At 32.7% G+C, this 24,664-nt stretch overlaps 1 protein-coding gene across 1 annotated transcript; it reads left to right on the plus strand.

Moving 5' to 3' along the window:
* The first annotated feature begins 13 nt into the window (after positions 1 to 13).
* On the plus strand, positions 14 to 23,200 carry LOC130655744 (coiled-coil domain-containing protein 178-like). Its single transcript, XM_057458532.1, has 23 exons — positions 14 to 109; positions 7,222 to 7,276; positions 7,981 to 8,169; positions 8,634 to 8,728; positions 9,400 to 9,661; positions 9,959 to 10,057; positions 11,016 to 11,067; positions 11,986 to 12,198; positions 14,461 to 14,564; positions 14,635 to 14,684; positions 15,155 to 15,250; positions 15,649 to 15,785; positions 16,450 to 16,528; positions 16,833 to 17,000; positions 18,057 to 18,125; positions 18,767 to 18,820; positions 19,459 to 19,497; positions 19,950 to 20,063; positions 20,351 to 20,496; positions 20,885 to 20,970; positions 21,260 to 21,333; positions 21,808 to 21,957; positions 22,827 to 23,200. Exons 2-23 carry the CDS (start codon positions 7,267 to 7,269, stop codon positions 23,076 to 23,078), a joined length of 2,538 nt encoding a protein of 845 aa, XP_057314515.1. The 5' UTR covers positions 14 to 109; positions 7,222 to 7,266; the 3' UTR covers positions 23,079 to 23,200.
* The last annotated feature ends 1,464 nt before the right edge of the window (positions 23,201 to 24,664 follow it).

Here is a 24,664-nt window from a genome sequence, read left to right on the forward strand (position 1 = left end):
GATTATCAGTCCGTCCTTGGTTGCTGCCAAAACAAAACATGGTAGACGGAATTACGACGATGCATTCAAACTTTTGTTAAAAACTTGAACTCATGATACTTTTATTGCGGTAAGAATGTCCTAAAAAAAAAGGTGTTTTTTGGAGTATATAACTAGGTATAACTGGCAGGCTAGCTGTAAAAATAAAGGTCTTTAATCAAATTTCATGGTTTTGAGTGGGTGGACAGATGTAGCTAAATAACACAGCTGCGACACACGGCTACCCCTGAATGAATGAATGAAATAAACATATATTTCAGTTTACTAGAAGATAAATATACATTATTAATTAAAAATTTTGCCCTAGTAAACCCCGGAAACTGCCAAAGTTAGCAGAGCTCGAAGTATGACAGCCACCGTGGACAATACAAAACACACAACTTACACAGACAACACTAGATAGATAGATAGATAGATGTGCATATTTTACATGGCTAGCCTCACAAATATCGAGGGATATACCCTGTCTATTATTTCCAGGAGGGGCCATGGCGTAGATGGAGAGTCCTAGAGTATTTAATGCTCATTTTGAGCTACGCAGACCCAATTAGAGCCCGCGCTCTACTAGACAACTCCCAGCAACATCCAACGGCCCACACAGTGTGCCATCTTCCCAATTTCCCTCACATGGCTTGGGTTAACCCGGGGCTATGGTAACATTCACTCACCCATGTTGAATCGCCGTCAAGAGGAATCGAACCCCGGTCTCCCGCACAGAGTACGAGAGCTATAACCACTAATCTACGGCGCCACAAACACTACAAAACAAGACAGACAAGCGAAAAAATGTGAAAAATATTGCAATTGCAAACCCAAAGAAAAAAGTGGTGTGAAAGTGATTGTGAACAATAGTAATTTTAGGTATATATAAATTAAACATAATTAGACAACAATGTATGCTTTATTAGAGATTTAAGTCTATGCAAAGGGAGATCTAAAAGTCTTATTTCAGGTAAGGTATTCTGACAACTAGACCATGATAGGACACTTTGATGCCTAATGGATTTCAAACCAAATGCAGAAGTACGAACAGCAAGCAAATTTATAAGGCCTAGGCTGTTAGCACGAGTATTATGAGAGTGAGAGAAGTCAATTAAAAAGGTACCAATCAGAGGAACAGGTAGATTGTTGTGAAATAAATTATAAATAAATAATACATTTTGCAGTTTCACAGTATCTGTGAATTTAAGGATGCCTAAATCTTTATAATATTGGTTTGCATTTGTTCTATGGTTGGCAAAATTCATAAGACGTAAAGCACAATTTTGAAGGACAGTGATTCGGTTCACTTGTAAACTTATGGACTGACCCCAGACTTGGGCGCAATAATTTAGATTTGAGTGGAAAAGAGCATTATAAACTGACAGAAGAACATCCATTGGCACATAATGTCTTATTTTTGCAATGATTCCATTAACCTTTTTCAATTTGGTTGCAACTGAATTAATCTGGGACTTCCATCCTAGGTTAGAATCAAGCAGTACACCAAGATATTTTATAGTTTCACTAGGAAAAACCTTTTGACCACCAATAGAAAGCTTAACTTCACAGTTAAAGGGTTTAGAGGGATGTCTAAAGAGTATATATTCCGTTTTACTAGCATTAAGAGATATTTTGTTAGCACTGAGCCAGTGCCAGAGGAATCTAAGATCAAGATTGACTTTTTTGACGAGGGATTTCAATGAGGGATTAAAATGCAGCAAGTTTGTATCGTCAGCAAAGTGATGAACTAGGGAAAATTTTGTTGCTTCGTGTAAGTCATTAATATAGAGCAAGAAAAGAAGTGGGCCAAGTACAGATCCTTGAGGAACACCATGCTTCATAAATACCTTATTTGAGAAAATACCTTTAATGGAGACAAACTGATCACGGTCAGAAAGATAGGATTTTAATAAATTTAAGACATTACCTCTAACGCCATAATGAAACAATTTTTTCAATAAGATTTCATGGTCAACAGTATCGAAAGCTTTTTGGAGATCTACGAAAATTCCACAAACATAATTACCTTTGTCTAGGTTGTCAGCAATTTTTTGAATCATGTTAAGCAAGGTTTGTGAAGTGCAATAGTTTTTTCTAAAGCCAAACTGTTGTGAATATAGGACCTTGTTTTTGTTAAGGAACTTATAAAGTCTATCATGAATCAGTTTCTCAAAAATTTTGTCAATATTTGATAACAATGAGATTGGTCTATAGTTTGTGCAGTCGAGTTTGGATTCTTTCTTGTGAATAGGGATGACTTTAGTTAATTTAAGTTGAGTTGGAAAAACACCTAAGGTAAATGAGAGATTAATAATTTTAGATAAGGGACAAGCAATTTCATTTTTAATAAGACTCAAAACATTATAAGGAATACTTGATGGACCACTGGACTTTTTAGAGTTTATAGTAGATAAATATTTCAAAATCTCCTCTGGAGTGGTGGGTGACAGGAACATTGAATTGGGTACACTGTTTTTTAGAAACTGATTAAAGTTTTTAGGTGTGTGAGGAATTTTCTTGCGAAGGTTTGTTGCGACAGAAGAAAAAAAGTTGTTGAAAGTATTGGCTACAGTTAAGGGATCTGTGGTTATAGATTTATTAATGTTAAGTGAGATTAAATTAGATTCATTGCGACTACTAGAAGAGATTAAGGACCTTATACCTTTCCAAATGTTACCAATATTCTGGATGTTTTTTTTGAAATAATCAGAATAGTAATTCTTCTTACTGGTTCGACACAAGGATACAATCCTATTACGATATCTTTTATATCTTTCTTGGATGTTAGACTTAATGATAGGGTTTTTTGCACACATAAAAGTAGAATGTTAGATGTTGTTTGTGAGACAGCTAAGTGTGATTCTAGGATTTCAATCCGTTTTTCCATCTTTCTTGTTATTTCAAGTATTTCTGTAACCTTTTCATTTTCTTTTTGATTGCTCAAGAAGAGAGTAATAATTTCTTTCTTGTTTAATTGCTGCAGTTGCTGCTCAGTAAACATTTTAAGATTAAAACGCCCTTTTAGTATTTTCTGTATTTTGGCTAACTTGATCCAGACATCCGTTCACCTTGACGGCCAGATACAAATTGAAAAATAAGTAGTGAAAAGAAGTAGGATTTATGTATCATTTTTTTCAGAAGAAATATTTGCAATTCCATGTTGGTTCTAAAAAGAAGCTGCTTTTAGACATTCAACCTTGGCCAGACAGACCATTTAATTTAGCCATGAAACATGATCAATTGCTCATTTTTTGTATTGATTTTAGTTTATAGCCAGTTTCTATTTCTTTCACTTAACAGGTTGGGTCCCAATCACGTATATATACGTTGTGTGATCTTTCGCAATAACCCAACGACGTATATTTACGTTTGGGGAAAAAAGGGATAATTATTGTTTTCGTAAGGGGTCATCTACAAAATTTGTAGCAATTCGTGTTAAAAAAATTTGTATGAGTATTTAAAAAAATTTGTATGAGTTTTAACTTCGTATGAGTTTTAAATTAAAACAAAAATCCTTTTTTAATTAGATGTGTATGTTTTTTTTTCAAAAAAAATTTGTTACAGATTTTATTAAATACGTATATATATGAGTTTTTAAAAAAAATTTGTTTGAGTTTTTATAATTAAATGCGTATGGGTTTTTTAGATAGAAATGTTTTTTAAAATCGCGTTTTAAAAATTTAAGAACGAAAAGTGGTGATAGAAATACTTTTTTAGATTGCGTTTTAAAAATTTAAAAACGAAGAAAGGCGATAGAAATGCTTCGTTAGATCGCATTTTTAAAGTTTAAAAACAAAAAGCGGTGATAGAAATGCTTCGTTAGATTGCATTTTTAAAGTTTAAGAAGGAAAAAAAAACTGTATAACTAATTAACACTATACGAATTGTATACCATTTTTATACGAATTATAATCATTTAAATTCGTATATATTCGTATAAAATGTCATACAAAATTTGTAGATGACCCCTGATTTCATGGTTATTTTTCTCTTTTGTAAAGTTTAAAGTTTCCTGTTTTCAAAGACAGATTTATTTTTTGGGGAAATCATCATCATCATCATCATTCATCATTCTCGGCTTAATGTCCGTTTTCTATGCTACCATGGGTTGAACGGGGTATATTAATGACCCTCTTCCAATCTGATCTAGACTGTGTTAGATCTAAACTCAACTTCCTCTCTATCAAGTCTGTCCTTATAACCTCCTGCCAAGTCTTTCTTGGTCTGCCTCTGGGCTTTGCCCCAGGAACTATCAAGTCTCTACACTTTCTTACCCAATTATCCTCCTCCATTCTTTCCAAGTGCCCCAGCCAATTCAATCTTCTTATCTGGATAACATAATTCTACGGAGACTTAGCCTGCTTCTTAGCTCATCTGAACTCTTTCTGTCTCTCAGACTGGCATTACACATCCACCTAACCATATTATTCCTTTCTAAACGGTCAAGATCTTCCTGCTTCACTGCCCATGTCTCACTACCGTACAACATAACACTTCTTACACAGGCCTCATACAACCTACCTTTTACCTCAATTGACAGGACTCTGCTAGTCAATAAAGGAAGTAACTCTCTAAACTTTTTCCAAGCAGAACCTATCCTGCAAGTAACACTTCTTCCAACACCCCCTTCACTGCCCAACATATCACCTAAGTAACAGAAGTTCTTAACTATCTCTAACGAGCCACTGTTGTACATCATTAAAGCTGGAAATACTTTATTCTCTATAATCTAACCTTTGCAACGCTTGCATACAAACTGTATGCCAGCTCTTAACCTTCCACTAATACTACTGCACTTCTTATGTACCCAATGCTTGCAAGTCTGACAAAAAATTGAGTTACTACCAACCCCTTTCCTGCAAACTCCACAAGGCCACTTTCCAACTACAAGGTCACACTTGGCTGCAATGCTACTTATCATGACTTTAGACTTTGCTGTGTTTACCTTCAGCCCTTTCTCTTCTAGTCCTTTCTTCCACTTCTCAAACTTTTCAACTAATTCTTTCATCGACTCTTCTATGAGAACCAAATCATCTGCATACAATAACTCCCATGGACAACCTGTTCTAAACTCCATCGACAGCGCTTCTAAGACTAGAACAAACAACAAAGGGCTAAGTACAGAACCCTGATGTACACCAACATTTACACTAAATTCATCACTAAGTGAATCGTTAATCCTGACACGACTTCTAGCATTGCTGTACATAGACTGTACCATTGTAACTAGCAACTCATCCACACCTAATTTTCTCATAGCCCACCAAATAACTCTACGTGGCACTCTATCAAAAGGTTTCTCTAAATCTACAAAGGCAAAATAGAGATTCTTTCTCTTTCCTAAATACTTTTCCTGAAGCTTTCTGAGTAAAAATATTGCATCTGTAGTGCCACGCCCTGGAACAAAACCAAATTGCATCTTATCTATATCAATTTTTTCTCTAAGTAACTTATTGATCACTCTTTCAATAACTTTCATTACTTGATCAACCAACTTCAAGCCTTTATAGTTACCTCTTTCTAATGCATCACCCTTGCCCTTGAAACAATTCACTATTACACTCGACTGCCACTCACTCGGAATAGCACCATCCGTTATAATCTGATTAGCAAGACTTGTAATAAGCTCAACTCCAATATATCCAGATGCTTTTATTCTCTCTGCAACAATACCTGATACTCCTGCAGCTTTGCCAATCTTCAATTGCCTAATAGCCTTCACTACCCATTATGTCTTGATCTGCATAGCTGGCCCTTCTACAACAACATCATCAGACAAATTATCCTCATCCCAATCCAACTCAGTGTTAAGCAACCTCTGAAAATAATTCTTCCAAGCTACCCTTTTCTTCTCCTCTGTGATAGCCAATGATGAAGGTATCTTCCTTCATCATTACGTATACACTTCTCACCTACAACATCGTGATTAATCTTCTTCATTTGCTTTGCTATCTTGAACACCTTATTGCGCTTGTCTTCCCTTCTTAACACATCTGCAATTCTGTTTCTCTCTGCTTCTGATTTTGCCTTATACACTGCTGTATAAGCACAACGCTTAGGTTCTAAGTAAATATTTTTACTACCACCTGACTTCCACTCTTTCCAAAGTTTCCTCTTTTCCTTTATGCACTGGTCAACCTCATTATTCCACCACCAGGTCTGTGTATGTCTAGCTGGTCCTTTCGTCCACCCACAGGTATCATCAATAGCTTCTAGAAGACGATTCGTCCAAGTACTTTCAACATTGTCACTATCACACTGACCATTGTGGGCTAACTTCTGAACTTTTGCACTAAATTGTCTTGCTGTACAATCTCTTCCTTCAGCTTCCAGACTTTACAACGGGGCCTGTACTTTCCCTTGGATTTTTTAAACTCTTCAAGATAATATCACAAACCAGCAACCTATTCTGGGAAACATACTCTTCCCCGGATATAACTTTCACGTCCTTCACGACCATGAGCTAACTATAGTAATAAAAATATTTAATTTTCCAGAACAATATTGTGAAATACTTTAATTGCTAGTATTAACTCATTATGCTCACATTAACAGGTGTGAAGAAAAGATTAAGAATAGAATAAAGCATTCAGGTCTTTGGAAATTAATTTTGAAACTTGTAAAATCAACTTTGCAAATTTTAAATTGTGTGTTGTGAAAATAATAAAAAATGAAATACATTCTGAAAACTTTTCTGCCAATAGTTTTTTATAAACACAACTGCAACATTTTGTATTTTAACAACGTTAATTTTAAGGGCTAAAAGGTTTTTTTATCCCTTAAACATTAGATGTTACTTTGAATAATTTAATATTTCTCTCTTGATATATTTGCTAACTGCAAATTTTTTTGTTATTTATTTGATACAAAATGCACATAGTAATGCGTGGTACTGTCGTTAAGATTGCGATATAACATTCCTGATATATCATTATGACAGTATTGTGAATCATGTGTCTAGCACATGATACACGGTCTGTGATTTTAGGTGCACTAATTCCAGTACTGTAGCCACAGTAAAATGTTCTTGACCATAATTTGATTTTCTTTACCTTAGGTCTAATGTTTTATTCCTAATGCTTGTTTTGGAAAATATTGTCTAGTGGTTAGAAAAAAAATATTAAGTAACATTCCACTAGGAGAGGTATAAAAATCGGAAATTAAAAGAAAAGCCTTTTATTTATTTTTATTTTTTTGTAGATAAGAAATAATGTCAAACCTGCCAATTCATGAGCCTGGTTAGCCATGCTTTCAAGTAAGTACAGTCATTTCTGGTAAAAGATGTGCAGTTTGTTCATACATCATATGATTTTATAGGAACCTAGCATTTCATTGTACATCTGTTAAAACAACATGTTAAGGAACTTATAAATTACACTAAAATGATAAAACCACAAAACAGGATCATAAACCTTTAAAAAGAAGTTTAGTGGCTTTAACCATTTGTGCAAAGAGTGGATGCATGAAATACTAATGACAGCTAAAAGCAATATATAACACAAGCAAGAAGAAGGTGCATGACTTATCAAAAGATTTTTACGTTTGCTGTGGAGAACGTTTATTAAGGAGCATTAAAGATTATTAAAATTCATTGAGGCATCAAAGGAGATTTAGCACTAAATTTTCCATCTAAAGTAAAGCTTGTAGTGAAGTACCACCTAAAAAATAAGAATTAATGCCTTAAAAAATGCTTTAGTATTTAAGTGTGTACAGAAAGAGACAAAACAGTCCCTATTTCTTGAAGTAAGCAAATACATTACAAATACATAAGTTCAATTAAAGCTTTGAAAAGGATAAAGAAGAAAATAACAAGTCGAATTTTTTAGTTATGTACAAAATAAAACAACATAAGAAGTTTGTAATCACTCCAACAAATTTGGCTTTTGTGATGGTGCAGTCACCATATGTCTTTCTTTCTGCTGATTTGAAAATACTAATGCTTTTTATTATATTTTTCAGCATTATCAATAACAAGTAAATCATTTTCAGATGGAAATGACCATTCAAGACCATTTAGTCATAAAAGTTGTGATTTCACTAGTCATGCATTTACTTGTATAAACAAAGCAAATGTAAATTTGTCAAAAGTGAAAGAAAGTCTTGAAGAATGGCAAAGAATGCTCTCAGTGCATCACAAAACATTACAAGGTTGGAATTAAATTTTTTCTCAAACTAACAAGGCTCAAGAATAACGATCACAAATTAGAACAATGAAAGTTAATGTACCTATAACAACTTATAAAAAACCAAAAAAAACCCATAGAAATAATACGAATAGGAAAGTAAAAAAATCAACATTTAATGTGCATGTTCATCTTTGCTTTGAGAATGAGTACATTGACAACCAGATTCTTTGCTTTGAGAATGAGTACATTGACAACCAGACTCTTTTATTTTTTTCAAAACATCTTTACAATATGAGCCATCCTCCAACATGCCTTAATGCCAAAATGTAAGTGAACCATATCAGCACAATAATAATATAACAAGGTAATGAATTTTCATAGATTTTCAAAATTTGCAATAATTATGTGCCTTTTCCAGGAATAAGGTTTTATTCAAATTTTTATTTTTTTGAAATTTGGTAACCTTACCTTCTTTTACATATACAGACCAACTTGAGGAAAAGATTCTGAAGTTTAACGAAACTGAATTGATCACCCCAAAATTTAATTTGGAACCAATCAGGAGTGGAGCTGCTTTGGAGGTTATGATGTTATCTGTTTTTTTTATGCATATCAATCTCGAGGGAATTGTCTTCCATTTCTAGAAGCCCTTCTTCTTTCAATATAAAAGGTCACCCCTGCCTGTTACCATGAATTAATGAAACTTGCTTAGACAGGGGTTAATTATTATATTTGCGTTTTTAATTAAAAACCTCAGTTTTTAAATTTGCTCACAGGTAGGCAGATCTGTACAAAAAAACCCGAAATAGAAAATAAAACACTTTCAAAACAAAAGAAAACTGCAATAAAAAGCAAGTGCAATAAACACTTGCCATTGCACACAGTTTATTATCAAGAACTATATTTTACCAAAATATAACCTCTTTTCTTCTTTTCTCTTCTTACATTATGGAAATTAATTGAATAAAATCAAGACTAAAATATAAGGAACTTAAGATCTGACCTAAGTTGCTTACAACATGAAATTTTGTGCTTTATAAATGATGTAGATATTTTGCCCAAAATTGTATAGTTTAATTGAGAACATAACTTTTTGTTTTTATTTTTGTCCCCTTTTTCTAGCTATAACTTTGATGGGTGGTTGACCAAGTATTGATTCTAATTTATTTATTTAGAAATTGACTTTTAGTTTCTTGTAACTGCTCAAGGCAATTATTTTTTTATGGTTATGTACATAATTTATCTTATTCAGGTCTTCGATACGGAAATTATCAATCCAACTGGAAAGTGTAAAAGCATCAGTCCAGTTAATGATGAAAAGCTGACAGATATAGCTATAACTCAGAAGCATGTTGTGCAAAATGTGTCCAATCTTCTGCAACGAATCGAAGAAGATAGGAGTAATACAGAAAAACTATTGTATATAGAGCAAAGTAGGACAAAATTGTTGCAGCAAAAAGTTGATGCACATGCATATAAACGAATACATGAGCTTCCCGATGCAATTCAAAAAGGTCTGTGTGAATCTATTATATAAGGTGTTCAATGTTATCTATCAAATACATAACACCTATAAATTAAAAATTAAGTTGAAAAGTTTACACTGTATTGACCATACTATGGGTGTTGCATGCTAAACAATTATATTTTATGTAATAGTTCATTTTTTTCAAGTCGCCAGTCATCAAAATTTAAAGGACTGATCTTTTTTATTTCTATTTTGCATAAGTGGATTTTTCCACAGCCCTTATTGAATAATACAGTTAAATAATTCATACATATGATATTTATGTTTTTATACTTGTCCTTAGAACACGAAAGATGTGCTTATAATGTTCAAGAGTTAAAGTGGCATTGTGCATATCAAGGTCGTGTTGAAGCAAGACTAATAGAAAAAGTTAGAGTAGCAGGTTCGTTAGTTTATTTAATGTTATTTTTCATTTTAAGCATATGAATGATAGAAAGGCTGTGGTCACACATGTTTTAATTTAACACTTTTATAGGCAAACATTTAATTGGTCACATGCGATAGCAAAGTGACCTATAAATTAGTGTCCGTCTGTCTGTCACAGCTTTTCTGCTTTGCTTGAAAAGTGACATATTTAGATTTGTATAAAAAAATCTAAATAGTGCCGTTTTGGCCAAAACCCCCAAAACTTGACCCCAAGATAGGGTTTTTGAGTTATCTCTAAAAATAACCATTAGGGATCGTCCACAAATTTTGTCCGGTTAATAAGACCCATATAAGACGAATTTGTCTCATTGTGTTCTTATAATTAAAATTAAGACAATTAAAAAATCGTCTAATATAAATCAGGAGACAATTTTTTGTCGAAATCGTCTCGTATGAAAGAGTCAAGACAAATAAAACAAATTTATAAGATGATTTATAATACGATGAATTAGGACAAAATTTGTGGACAATCTCAGACCATTATCTACATATTTCATTTAGTCTTGTAAAATCTAGTTACTGGCAACGGACCTAAAATGGTCTGAAATTAGCTAAGATAGATTTCTTGCATTCTTATCTACATTCATCACAGCTGATCTCTAGATCCTTTCATTAGATTATTTTAATTTTTTGCACAAGTTAATTATCAATAAATGCTAGAAAGGAGCGATTTTGAATCTCTTGCTTTGCTTCTGTTGATCAACATGCATTTGTACTGAAGTTGTAACAGAGACTGTTTACAACTGTTGCACAACAAGAAATAGGTTTTTGAAAACTAAGCTTAAGGCTCTCCTATTCATTTCCACTTAAATTCAAAAATAGTAACTTCATGAATTAATTTTTTTGATTTTTTTAAAGAATTTTCTAAAAAGGCAGCAAAACAAAATTTACAGTTTGTTCTTACATCATTTTAGAAATCGGCAATAACAAGATTACAGAAGAAATTAACTTTGTCAAAGAAAACAGGTTCGTTTTAACATTGGCATTTTATAAAATACTGATAAAAAGTATGGACTTAAAACTATTGAAGATTCTAAAAACTTATCAAGACAAGTTATAGTTCAGATTTTCACAAAGATATCTAAAACAGGTTTTTGAAACTATGCAGGTGGGTGAAAATATGTAGGTTATTACCACAGGATGCTGAAACACATAATGTCTTTGTGGGATCTGTATCCTAAATTTTAATCATAGTTTGATTAAGATTGTTGTTATAGGTGTAGAAGGTTGTTCAAACTTTCTGCAGTAGCTGACATTAAAAAATCACATAGATCTTGCCTACTAGTTGTGTTTTCTATGTTTGAGAGAATACAACAGATTTTTGGTGGAATTGAAGCAGAAAGTAAAAACCAGCTAAATATGAATGGTGCTTTTCTGGAAGTGCATGCATGAAAGGAAAACATAATCAATCTCAATAAAAAACATTAGAAACATTTGTACAGAAGTATACTTTTTATTTTTCAATACAACATTTAACAAAAACAAAATGCCACCAGTTAAATGTGCAAGGTAAAGATAACAAAGTATTTATTTTACTGAATAAATTAAACAGTGTTTAGAAAATTGACACTTGTGAAGCATTTTATTTTTGAAATTATTAAAAAGAAGGAAAATTGGTTGTTGGGTCACGCAAGGATACGTACTATTTTATACATAATATTTTATGATTTGGCCATATAAACCTTTTACCATAATAGAAATGATGCATGTGTTTTGCTGCGTAATATAACATTTTATGATTTTTATACTCCAGATAAATTTAGTCACATAAAACTTGGCAGACTAAAGCGTTCAATTTAAATCATAAGATAAGATAGATAAGATTGGATTTTTTAACTTGATGAACAGCTTGTATTAACATGTAATGTTTTTGTTTTGGTTTAGTCCTCTAATAGAAGATAAACTTAATCTTGAAAAGGAGGCTATGGCAATAATTCAGAAGAAACAAGATGACACAGATAAGGAGCTAAAAGATACTAAACAGAAACTTGCTAAAACTGAGCGTGAATTTGAACAAAAAAAACGACAAGCTGATCATGAACAAAGGATGCTAGCCGAGAGAATTTTATCTCTGTCAAATGAGTTAAATTCATCACTGTAAGTTAATTTTGTTTTCATTTTGAGCAGAATAAAAATGTATTGGTTTAAAAGATATGATCATACTAAGGTTAAGCTTAATAAATGTTTTAAGGGTGAATTAATAACAGATTGAGATTCTTTTGTTCATAACCATGCGATTATGATCTATGGTCCCAATTTTTGTAAGACCTAGGTTATTCTAAACGTTTTTGCTAGTTAGATTTTAATGTTTTGTTTGCTCTATTTCATCAACCTTCGAGATATGATACTGTGTTGCATGCTGTGTAAAGTTTAGTTAAAAATATTTTTGTGGAAATTATAAAAAAAGAATTGGAAATTAAGTAGCATTCTAAAAAGCATTTGCTCCCCTGTGGTACAGAAATAATGATTATATTAATAAGTGCAATATAGGAAAACAAGCCTTGTGTCTTCAGTGATTCCTTTTGTTAAACAAATAACTCTTCTACTAAACTGATAGCATTGCCTATAGCATGATGCAAGAACAAATGTTATCAACAGTTCTAACACAAAATTAAGAATTCAGCACATGTAGCATGATGCAAAAACAAATTTTATCAACAGTTCTGACAGAAAATTTAGAATTCAGCAATTTTGGAGTAATACATTTTTGCTGTTGGAAATAAGGTAACAGAATAAAATTAAGTATTGTTTAAATTGTAAAACAAAATGATCTTTTTAGTGAAATGTAAAAAGCCTGAATGTGTAGTCAGGAGTGCTAACACAATGAAAAATTGAATGTTGATGTTGTGTAAAGTGAAATTCTGGCATTTTAGCAATCACATATTATGTGTGACGTCAAAAAATGTAATTATTTAACAAATAGTGACAACTAACAGTTTTATTAGGTCAAAATGTCCATTTCTTGTGAGTTAGCATATCTTCGTCATATCTTTTTCCGTAAACTTATTTTTTTCATGAGATCCCAACACCCTAACGAATTCGAATTAATAGTGTTTCTCAATCAAAATGTATATGAGACCGCTTGAAAGTTCCTAAAAGGTGGTCAGAATAAAGTTAAAAAAGTTTCTTCATAGCTGTTCAAAGTGTAGGTGATAACCACATCATTATGAGTATATTGGACAGACAATAAGCAGGTTTAATAGGACATCCAGAATTAGCATGTGTTATTCGATGGCGCACAGCAAGGTAGATATCAACATAACGAGGCTAAATAATTCGTACATCTTGAAATTGTAAAAAAGTGTTTTATGTCTCTCTGCCATAATGTTATAATGTCTTCTTAAGCTACAAGACAGATTATATAAAGAGATTTTACTGAAGATTTTTACTGAAGGAATTTTTTATATTAAACAAAAGTAAAAACACGATTGTGGACTTTGTTTGACTGAACAGACTGTTATTTTGTGTAACCATAAATGATGTATTATATTAGTGTAACTTACCACAAAAATTGATTTTTTTCATAAATCTCATTAAGTCAGACATGTTTGAAAGTGCAACTCATTGAAAGCTTTTCTTACTATAACATCTGATACCTTCAACTGCTGTATAAAATACAAAGATAACAAGACTATTTACGTATTCCAAAGTAGGAAAAATATCAGTGCAGGTTTTCCATTAAAATCTGACAATATCTGCAAGTGGTGGTGATTGTTTAAATTTTGTTGACCAATATTTATTGACAATAGCAAAACTAAGATGAATTTTAATCCGATTACAATGAAACGTCACTTAGCATGAAAATACACACTATAATTATGTTGGTTATTGTGATGTTAAAAATAAAGATTTTTGAGGACTGTACCCAAAAAGTTATGCAAGTGTGAAATGATGTTACCATTATAGCCTCAATCAGTTTTTTTTATGGTATTACAGCTTATCACGATTTACCACCTAAAGTGTATCATCCCTTACAATTTTGTGCTTGTGAAGTGTTTGAGGAATGCCTATTTATAAAAATATGTGCTTATGGAATAAAATTGTCTGAAAAATACATTTTGTCACGATTATTTCCAATTTTCCAAGAAACACAAAGAAATTTAAAATTTGTTAACTTTTATATAATTATTTTATTCTTCTTTGTTTTTAATCCTATCTGAAAGTTAATACAATAAAACCATAATTCCTGAATCGTAGGAATTTGTAATAAATTTGGGTGACAAAAAATTGCGACTTGCAAAAATTAATCTTGTATTTTTCTTCATCTCAAACCGAATTGTTATTGTGAATATTCTGTAACTGGTCATCAGGGAAAATTATTTTTTTAGTCTCAATAAACAAGTTATCTCTTTGTTTTAGTGGTAAACTCCTGGCATTACAAGAAGAACATGAAGGAATGAATGAAAATATATCTGACTTGCAAACAAAAATAACTGTGACTGAAGAAGAAGGGGAACATTTAGGTACGTATTTTTTTGCTATGTATTTTTTTTCCACACTACTGGTATTTTAATTCATATTTCATTTGTTTAGAGAAAAAGTTAATTAAATTTAAAGAAATAGAAACTTTTTTGGAAGAACAGGTACATATGCTTCATGTCATTTTTTTTTACCAACATATAAATAACATGGTGTACAGCTGTATAATTTTCCAATAGCTTCTGAACTAGTTCTGTAAACACTTTTCTGCTAATAAAACAGTTATTTGAAATAAGTACAATGAGTAAATTCCTAACGCTATAAAACCCATAGTTTGGGGTTTTTGGGGGATAGCATACTTCAACAGAGAAATTTTTAATAACATCTGTATGCATGTTTTTTTATATAAGCATCCCTTTATGTCATATTCTCATATGTTTATTCCTGCACAGGAAACTTAATTGGTAATATTCGCTTTTACGAAATAGAATGTAAACTACTGATATTTCAGTGTTTTATCTTTAGGTAACGGTAAAAAGGAATATTTTCAGTTCAAACCTTTTTCTAAGAGTCATAAGTTAACCTGTCTTTCACTTGAACTGAGTGTAATAATTTTTCCTGTCTGCATGTATAGCTTGAAGAATTAAATGACAAAATGTCTGAAGAAACTTTAAAGCATGAAAGAATTTGCAAGAACAATGAGAAACTTACTAAGGAAAAATCTGGCCAGGTATAATCTGACATTTCATTCTTTTTATTTACTGCAATTCATCCAATTGAAAACAAACTTGCTTAAGAATATTTTCCCTATTACTTTTCAAAACACATCGCTTCCTCTCTACTCTAGAATGTATGTACCCTTATCTGCAGTGTATGTTTAGAGGTTGCTCTGAAAATCTTCAGCTTTCTTTACCTTCAATAATGGCATAAGGAAAGGAAAAGGGAATCTTGAAACAAGCGGAGCGAAAAGACTGCCTCTTAAAGGTGCAACACATTACATGTCAATTTCCCATAGTGTCCGAGCAAGAGTGCTTCACTCTATTGGGGGAACTAAATTACATTTTAAGTTCAAGCTTTTTACTCCTTGCATCAACAATGTTGTTTTATAAACATTTTTTATATTTTTAGATGACAGCCTATCAAAGTATGACAAAAAATTTGGAGAATGAGTTAAAAAAAGAAACTACGGAACTTCAGCAACTTTTAAAAAGCAGCAGAAGTACTGAGAATGAAATTAAACATATTAGACGTAAAATAGAGAACTGGTATTCTTTTGTTTTTTGTATTTGGTTTTTTGTAACAAGTCTGTTTTTAAAAGACTCTTCTTCAGCGTGACTTTAAAATTATTAAACTCACGCGTTAAAATTCTCAAAGGATGGCGGAGAGCACGAAGGAGAGTCCAAAATATGTTGCAATACAGCAGTAGGTTCGCTGTTTTAAGGTTTGCATGTCCGAACACATGGGAGTTTCGCCACTGACGGGTAAAGAGGTTAAGATTTCGCAACCTATTTCAAAAAGCGTATTACTACAGTTCTGCAATAATTCGTGCTTCACTCGTGACATCACCTTTAAAATCTTCTCAAATTGATCTCAATTTTAGAAATGCCTGAAAATCTCCTCAAATCTCCTCAATTTTTTTGTATGAAAATAGCGTCATTTTCTAAAAAGAAAATATCTTCATATTGACTGTATAAAAAGAGTGGTAATCATGCACCGTATGATAGTCTTATCATACAAAGTTCATTTCTTTCAATCCAGTGACAGTTAAAATAGTCTCCAGGAAATAACTTATTCTATGGTGATTTCATGTGCAGCTAGTAATTTTTGTACTATTTTAAAGAAAGTGCAATTAGCTTTTTTAAACTTTGGTATTATGGTTGGTTTATCCAAGTGTCTACGACATGTTATTCTTACTGTTGATTCTTTTAGTGAAAAGCAAAAAATTGCTGACTCAAAGGCTGTCAAACGTTCACTTATCGAGAGAGATAAAGTACACAAAGATCTTCAGGTTAGTGATGATAATACACTTCATTAAATACATTCTATTGTTGGTATGAGGTATTTATAGCATTATGGCGATTCACAGATGATAATTGCTTCAAAAATGCTTACTTTTTTTGGATGCACACTTTATAATTGAATGAAAATAGAACGTAAATTATAATTTAAAACGAAAAAAGGTAAACATATTACGTTAATTTTTAATCTTGTTAACATCATACTTATGTCACATTGTTGAGTTGTTAAGTATGGTGAAGGTCCTTACAAACTGGTCAATATGTTTTCAATGTATGACATCTGTATGATTTCAGGTGATCAAAGAAGAAACAGACCAAACACGATTGATCCACGAAAAACTTTTACTAAAACTGGACCAGGCACGTGGGAAAGCTGCAGAAATTGAGGAGAATTTAATCACTCAATCTGAAATGTTGAAGAAACAAAACAAAGATGAAAATCATGCTCGAGTGATTCTTCAGGTTTGTGGATGCGACTCTTTCACGAATGTAAATGTTCTGGACAAGTCAACTGGTGGTGTTACAAACAGATCGTCATTGTAGCCAACTTATAATTCGTCATGTTAAGTTCCTGATTTCAAAAGAGAGTGCTCAAAACAAAAAATATTTCCTTATTTTGCTAATACGGTACCAATTCATTTTTTTCATTTCATACCAGGGTAAATTTTTTGGAGCATTATTTTCGCAAATTCGAAATTTAAGTACCGTGATCGAAATTTAAGTACCGTGATCGAAATTTAAGTACCGTGATCGAAATTTAAGTACCGTGATCGAAATTTAAGTACCGTGATCGAAATTTAAGTACCGTGATCGAAATTTAAGTACCGTGATCGAAATTTAAGTACTGTGATCGAAATTTAAGTACCGTGATCGAAATTTAAGTACCGTGATCGAAATTTAAGTACCGTGATCGAAATTTAAGTACCGTGATTGAAATTTAAGTACCGTGATCGAAATTTAAGTACCGTGATCGAAATTTAAGTACCGTGATCGAAATTTAAGTACCGTGATCGAAATTTAAGTACCGTGATCGAAATTTAAGTACCGTGATCGAAATTTAAGTACCGTGATCGACATTTAAGTACCGTGATCGACATTTAAGTACCGTGATCGAAATTTAAGTACCGTGATCGAAATTTAAGTACCGTGATCGAAATTTAAGTACCGTGATCAGAAAAATAAATAAATTTGAGTGATTTATCCTCGCATTAGAATAGGAAAAAATCCTGCCGTAAATATGTTTTTCCGAGGAATAAAAAATGGAAATGAAAATAATGTTAAAATTATTTGAGGACAGATAAATATCTTTCAACGAAAAAAAAGACCTATATAATATAAACGAAACAAGCTCACAAAGGAAGAGAATCAACTCAAAAATCGTTAAAAAAGCTAAAAATAAATTAATGAGATCATTTTCTGCCAGAATGTAAGGTGACGGACGAGGTTGACGTGTCGAAAAAAACAACCTAGAAAACCTCATTCAATTCTGATAGTATTTTTTATCCATCTTTTATTTAGGCTCGAATAAATGCTGACATGGCAGCTTTTAATTTCAAGAAAGAAGAATCCGAGAGAAAAAGAGGAAAGGTGAGATAAATATTTTGTTTCATCGCATCTAATAGACATGTGAAGGCACTCGTCTGTATACCCTGCTGCAGAATCTTATAAGCAACTTAGGCAAGGCAAACGTTTGTCTTTTCATGCATTCACACTATCCTGATTTACGTGGGATGCTTAAAATTTTGTTGAAAATTTCACAATCTCTGATTTTTTGAAAGATCTTCAGCTTTTTGATCAAAATGAAGAGAAACTCGTGCCACTTCTGATGTTAAGGACGAAACCATAACACGGACTCTTTGCGGCAACTTTGTTTTTGAAAAGTATACCCTGATCTGAACATGTGCATTGAAAAATTATATTATTTTCTCTGTCGTAGATGGCTCTGTCCTTGTTTTGTAAAGTCGCTATTCTATCAGAATATAGGGATTTGCAGATTGTCATTTTTCTTATATTAGCTTCGTGAAAACAAAAATGTACAGAAATATCTGAAAAAGTAAAAAAAAGTTAACCTGTTTTTCAAACTCTAAAAAAGTTTTCTCCTTCCCTTCGGAAGCCTGCGCTCCTGGAATGCATGATAAATCCTGCAAAGTTCTTGAGATTAGAACGGTAGAAAGTCTAAGAAATCGAATCGTTTAGATTCTCTTTAATATTTTCTGAATATGTTCTAGCTTCTGAAAACCGATCATGAAATTCAGTCTATATTAGCTAAAGTCAACGCTCAGGTAATATTCTTCGTCGGTTACTTGTTGTGCTGGTAATTTATTACAAGCTCGTGAGCTTGTATTAAAACGCAAATGTGTCCTACAAGAATGGAAATTTTTGCCTCTCTGAGCACCGACACGGGAGTCGTCGTGTGTTCGAATCTCATCTTGGTAACTATTTTTACTTTTTTTTTCTTTTTTCTTTTTTGAAAAAGATAAGACAAGTGTTCAAAACACTTGTTTAACTAACTAGTAAATAAAAGTGTTTCCACCAAAATTTTTAAAAGTGAATGTAGGCAGAATTAACTGAATTAATGAATTTCGCAAATTTTGGGGTTTGTGGGTTTGTGGTCTTTCTTCTTCCTGTCAGTCGGTTCACCCAAGACGGACCCATCGAAAATTAAAAGTTCGAGGAATTTTCCGTTCAGGAAGGTCTCACAAATCAATTTTGAAAAATAAGTGTGTAACAAATATTATTGCGTATCTGAATAGTAAAATATGTCGTGTCTAACTTCGTAACAAAAATCCCAATTTGATAGACAGCTTTTTGTAAACTTTATTCGCGAGGTTGTTTGCGTATATCATACGTCTTGTTGTTTTAATAACGAAATTTGTTTAAACTATATGTTTATATAGTATATATAATATTTTTTTTTCAGGTTGAAAAGTTAGATTCGAAGTGCATGGAAAGATTGAAGGTCAGCCTGTTTGTTTTGCCTTGTGTCTATCTGCCTGTGTGTGATTATTTTATGATGTAGTATAAGGTACAATCTTTCCAAAAATGCTTTTCCTTTAAACTGCATGTTGTTCAGGAAAAACACTACGCTAAAAATCATAATTTGTTTAGCCGGTGCCATACTAATAGTTTCATCATTGTGCAATCTAAAATCTATGTCTCATTTGATTGCATTCCTAACCATCAATTTATTTTCGTAAAGCGTGCCAAATAAAACTTCAGACATCTGTTTTTCATTCTGTTTTTTTCTGTAGAAACATTATTGTTATAGTTATTAGGGCGTTAGTTTTTTGAGACAGCATCCGTCGAATGGTTGAGCTTGTAGCGTTTAGGAGTTTTTGATTTGGCAAAAATATTTAAAAACAACAACGATACTGGATTCCTCACCGACATTCTAACATTTCATGTTTTTAGGCAATCGAGGCAATCAAGAAATTGCTGTTGCAAATTGAACATAAACGAAATGAACAAGAGAAAATACTTACATCGCAACTCAATGATCTGCTGCTAAAAGAAGACAAGTTGAAGGTATTCCATTACATAAACTTATTTTTATAACAACCAGTATGCATTCGGCTTGAGTTAATTTTTTCAACAACTGCCAAATGTTCTTATTGAAGTCTTATTTTCATCAAACTTTTTATGAAAAATTTCCCATGCAGGTAAATTAATAAACGCCTTAAATTTCGTTTCATCAAGAATTTCTATTAACACATAAGTTTTTAATGAATGTGAAACTTATTTCTAGTGTAAAGAAGGCTTTAAATGAAATTTAAAGAATAAAAATTTTGGTAACATTTAATCTTAAACATCAGGTTGATTTGAGCGATATCTGCCAGAGACAGCAAGACAAAGAAGACATGTCCGATGGATGTAACAAGAAATTATGCGACATGGCATCATCCAGTGTGATGATGAACAAGTTGTTATTGTCAAACGAACGTGCAATTGACGAGTTAAAGTAGGTGGCATCAGTTTGAGTGAATGTAACAAACACAACATTTGATGTTATAAGAATGAAAACAGAAATCGCAGTGTTAAGTTTGCAGCAATTTTTTTTCTTTAATGATTGAAAAAAGTATGGAAGACTACAGAATGTGAGAGAGATATGATAGATTTGTTGAGTCAAGGATTTTTGTGGAACGAAGGCGAAGTTGTTCTTTTTTGGTCCATAAAATAAAAAATAAAAGCTAAATCGTTGTATTCAGTGCTGACTTGTGAAGAAGACTCCGCTGTTCTCATCTTTGCGATTTTTTAGATTTGTTGTAAGCATGTAGAAAATTAGTACGCTACGCTCAGACATTTTGACGATTAATTTATTAATTATTTCTGTCGTGTTTTTTTTACAGTGAGGAACTGATTGAACTTAATCTTCAAGTTGATTCAGAAAAAGATCTGTCATCGAAGTTAAAGAAGTCATTACAGCAAGTTCAAGGTAGGTTGTAACAAATCCAACGATATCTTGACTCTCCATATATAGTAGCCGTATTCTGTCTGTTTGTGCGCAAAATGGTACCCCGAGTAGTGGCGGCTCCTTTAATCTTTTTTTAATTTTATTTAAGACTTAAAAGATATAATGCCTTTTGTCTGTCGCTGCTCAGTTCTGTAATTGTGTTATTCATGACTACTGATTAGTTAAAATAGTAATATTCAATTTCATGTGCTGTTATATTTTCCTGATCTCTATCACTTCTCATTTTCATAATACTGTTAATATTTTTTAGAACGTGCAATGTACCATAGGAAACAACATGAGTTACAAGCAGAGCAGCGCACAGCATCTTGGGAGGAACTGAAGGTAAGCCTGTCCACTACGGTTCCCAAGTTTTCGTTTTTATTTCATTTTTGTTAAATCTATGGGTACACGAATTACAAAATACTAGTCGTTAGCCCGTGGAAAAATCCATGGGTTCGCCCGTCCTTTTTATACCGCATTGCGTGCGTCTCGCTACCTGCGCAGCTAAGCTACCAATTTGCGTGACAGACGGACGGACATACGTATACGGGTATTATAATACCCGTATACGTCGTTGCCCGTGGAAAAATCCTCGGGTTCGCCTGTCCTTTAAATTTAACCGTCGCAACAAAGTGGATAAATATATGGCGCATTTGATATTCGTGTTGCCTCAACATCATTTTCTAACTCAGCGGGGGTCCGCGCAGAGACAGACAGACGACGGTATTATTATAGAGATTATTATTTACTTAAAGGCTGGTTTGCTTTTAATTAAGAAAAAAAGTGGTACTGTTTGTCATATTTTTGTTTGTTTAGCAAAATTTGGAGATGTCATTACAAGAAAACAAAGAATTAGCCATTCAATACATCAACCTTCAAAACGAACACATCAGTAAGAAAAACAGTTTCATCAACACATATGAGAAAGCTGTCATAGCACAAGACGCATTACAAGATAAACAAACGGTAGACAGAATTTTTTTTTTCTTAACTGTTTAATTTTAGAGAGTGCGAGTAGAGGGAGGATTGGAACATTAACCGATGCTTGGTTTCTTTTGTATTCAGACACCTTCAGACAATTCGTCTTTCTGTAACCTTCTAATGAAAATACTTGTAATACATTTGTTTCTTTATTTCTTCAACATTCTCAGCACGACGCGTTATATGTATCTCGAGATAAATAAGGTTTTTGCATGAATAAATTTTTCTTAAGCATTGTGTTGAGCTGAGTTTTTTTGAGTGCAAGAGAAATATGGAAAACAAAAGCTCCTCCTTAAAATAAAATTCTCTTCTCTTTTCGTTTGTGTCTTTTTTAAATTTACAAAACTGTAGAAAACCTCAAGTCTTCTTGAAAATGTAGGAACCTTAAAGTATCAGCATCTGGTATACGAGATTGATTATTCCCAATATTTTATTGACAAAATTTTATTGTGAATCTTGCGAACTTTACGCAATATGTACCATTTGCAAAACAATCCCCAAAAATATACAAAAATTTTCATTATTTGGAAATGTTGTGAATTCGTTAAAATAGCAGTATTTACTTTGCAGAAAATTTCTCTTAAAAAGTAATCTCGTTAGGCAAATTTTAAGTACATTTAAAATGTCTGGTTATTAGCTAAAAAATTTTGTGATTTTTTTAATTAATTTGACCTTATTTACCTTAATTACCTTAGTTGTTTAAGACAGGATTTCTCTTATTATGCCCTATTCCCCTATCACCAGATGCTGAAATACCGTGTAGATCATGTTATTAAAACCGTTCTGTATTATTCGTTTCATTTTCTAAGTCGTAAATGTAAGCACATCTTATAATTATATATTAACTTTTTCAGCTCTGCGAACTTCACACTCGATTACACGAAGCATTAAAGTGTTATTATGAGTTACGTGGTATACAAACAAGAGCTGGCTTATCGAGGTTTGAAGAAATGACTAGAAAAAGTTTCATAAAGCTTGAAAAAGTTCAAAGAGAACTCGAAACATCAACTCGAAATATCTCTGCTTTTCTTGCAGCTAACAATACCGCTCACAACCATCTACATACCAAAAAAGCATACCATCCAAAATTTACGATATCTTCTTAGTATAGATTCCTGCATATTTTTTAAAAGTTGTCAATGTTTTAAAGTTTTGATTTTGTATATAATTCGAAGGTTTAGTTTTGTAAGAGAGTATACTTTAACCAAGATAAAAATAAGAGAAACAATGTGATGTGCTGTATTTTCTTTCCCTAAAATGCCAGTTAAAGAAAGTGCAAAATTGCCCAGCACCTTGTCTCGTTTTATTGACTTTTTTTGCTTTTTTGCGCATTTTCTGTTTATGTTAAAAAACAACTATTTCTAACGCATCCGTTAACTTCTTCTGTTGCGTGTGTTTTAAGTTAACACCTGACGCCCATCTTATTCAGCCTTTATTGGCGTTATTTTTCAAATTTTCATCAAACTTTTATGCTATACTTTAGGTACTACCGCGCCACCCGGGTCTTGTAGCTCCTGAGCCGTTATTACGGAGTTGCCAACACCGCTATCAACTTCAACACAACAAGGAAAAATGCCCCGGGAACGAGGTTGCCTTAAGGTGGTGGGTGACATGAAAATTATCGCCGACATAGTTTGCAAGAGGCGAGATATAGAAAATGTAGGTTCATAAAGTAAGGTGCATACATGTCCAACTTTGGCGCGGTAGACTTGATACAATGGAATCTATCTATCCCGACTACTCTCTATCTCGAACTTCTCTCTATATCTCGAACTAAAGTCTCAGTCCATTTGTGGTCTGCCTAAGGTATTTTCCTTTCTTTATCTCGAACAAATGTTTTGGTCCCTTGCGAGTTCGAGATAGTGAGATTACACTGTAGTGCTTGATCGACACACCCAAAGACTTATGAAGATTGTGTTTCGCACTAATTTTATTTCTTTTTGTGTCAGTAATATTGTCTAATATTTAAAGTGAAACACAATAACTTTGTTAACTTTGTATTAGACATGTCAAGTTGTCGACAAAACGTACCTTTTACCGGCGTGTCCAAGCAGAGAAAAAAATTTGATATGAATTCTCATCAACCATCAACCAAACAATTAAGATTTAGTTTAACAATAACAATTAAAGTGGTTTGTTTTTCTTGTTCCTTCTTTACCATCTTAAATTTTGAAATTGATTAACTTATAACCTACGATACAAACACTCTAACGTTCAAAATGCTTTCAACACTCTCTCCAAAGAGTGTGTATGGTACGTCTCTGTGCTCGTATTCACTGCTTGTCCCTTTTTCGATAACAAGAGCCCCAAGAGGATGTTCACAACGATTTTCGTTTAGATCCAAGCTCAACAAAATATGTTCTGGGTGTTCCAGGTCTTGTACTTCGTCTCCGGGTTTTGATTCGCTAGCATGATGGCAAATTCCTTTACCCTGCAAATCTAAGTCATGGTAATTTACCGAACCGTATTTATTTTTTCATTTCAACTTCCAAGGAGAAGGTACGGCCATAGTTTCTGTGACGAAAGGGAAATGAAACTTTATCTTTATGCTTTAGACATTTGTTAGCTAGCTATATAAACTAATATTTGATAGCTTTATAATTTATCTGTGTTTTACTCTTGTACTTGGCCTACTTAGATACACAGTCAAGGTTCTTGTCTTGTAGCCAGCTAATCGAACGGAGCATAGAAC

The sequence above is a fragment of the Hydractinia symbiolongicarpus genome, chromosome 8, assembly GCF_029227915.1.
Source record: "Hydractinia symbiolongicarpus strain clone_291-10 chromosome 8, HSymV2.1, whole genome shotgun sequence".
NCBI classification, from domain to species: Eukaryota; Metazoa; Cnidaria; class Hydrozoa; order Anthoathecata; family Hydractiniidae; genus Hydractinia; species Hydractinia symbiolongicarpus.

What these genes read in the sequence shown, in the direction of transcription:
- LOC130655744 (XM_057458532.1), top strand. An exon ending in GCATCACAAAACATTACAAG is followed by an intron (nt 8,170 to 8,633) that starts GTTGGAATTAAA and finishes TTACATATACAG; the next exon opens with ACCAACTTGAGGAAAAGATT. An exon ending in TCCCGATGCAATTCAAAAAG is followed by an intron (nt 9,662 to 9,958) that starts GTCTGTGTGAAT and finishes ACTTGTCCTTAG; the next exon opens with AACACGAAAGATGTGCTTAT.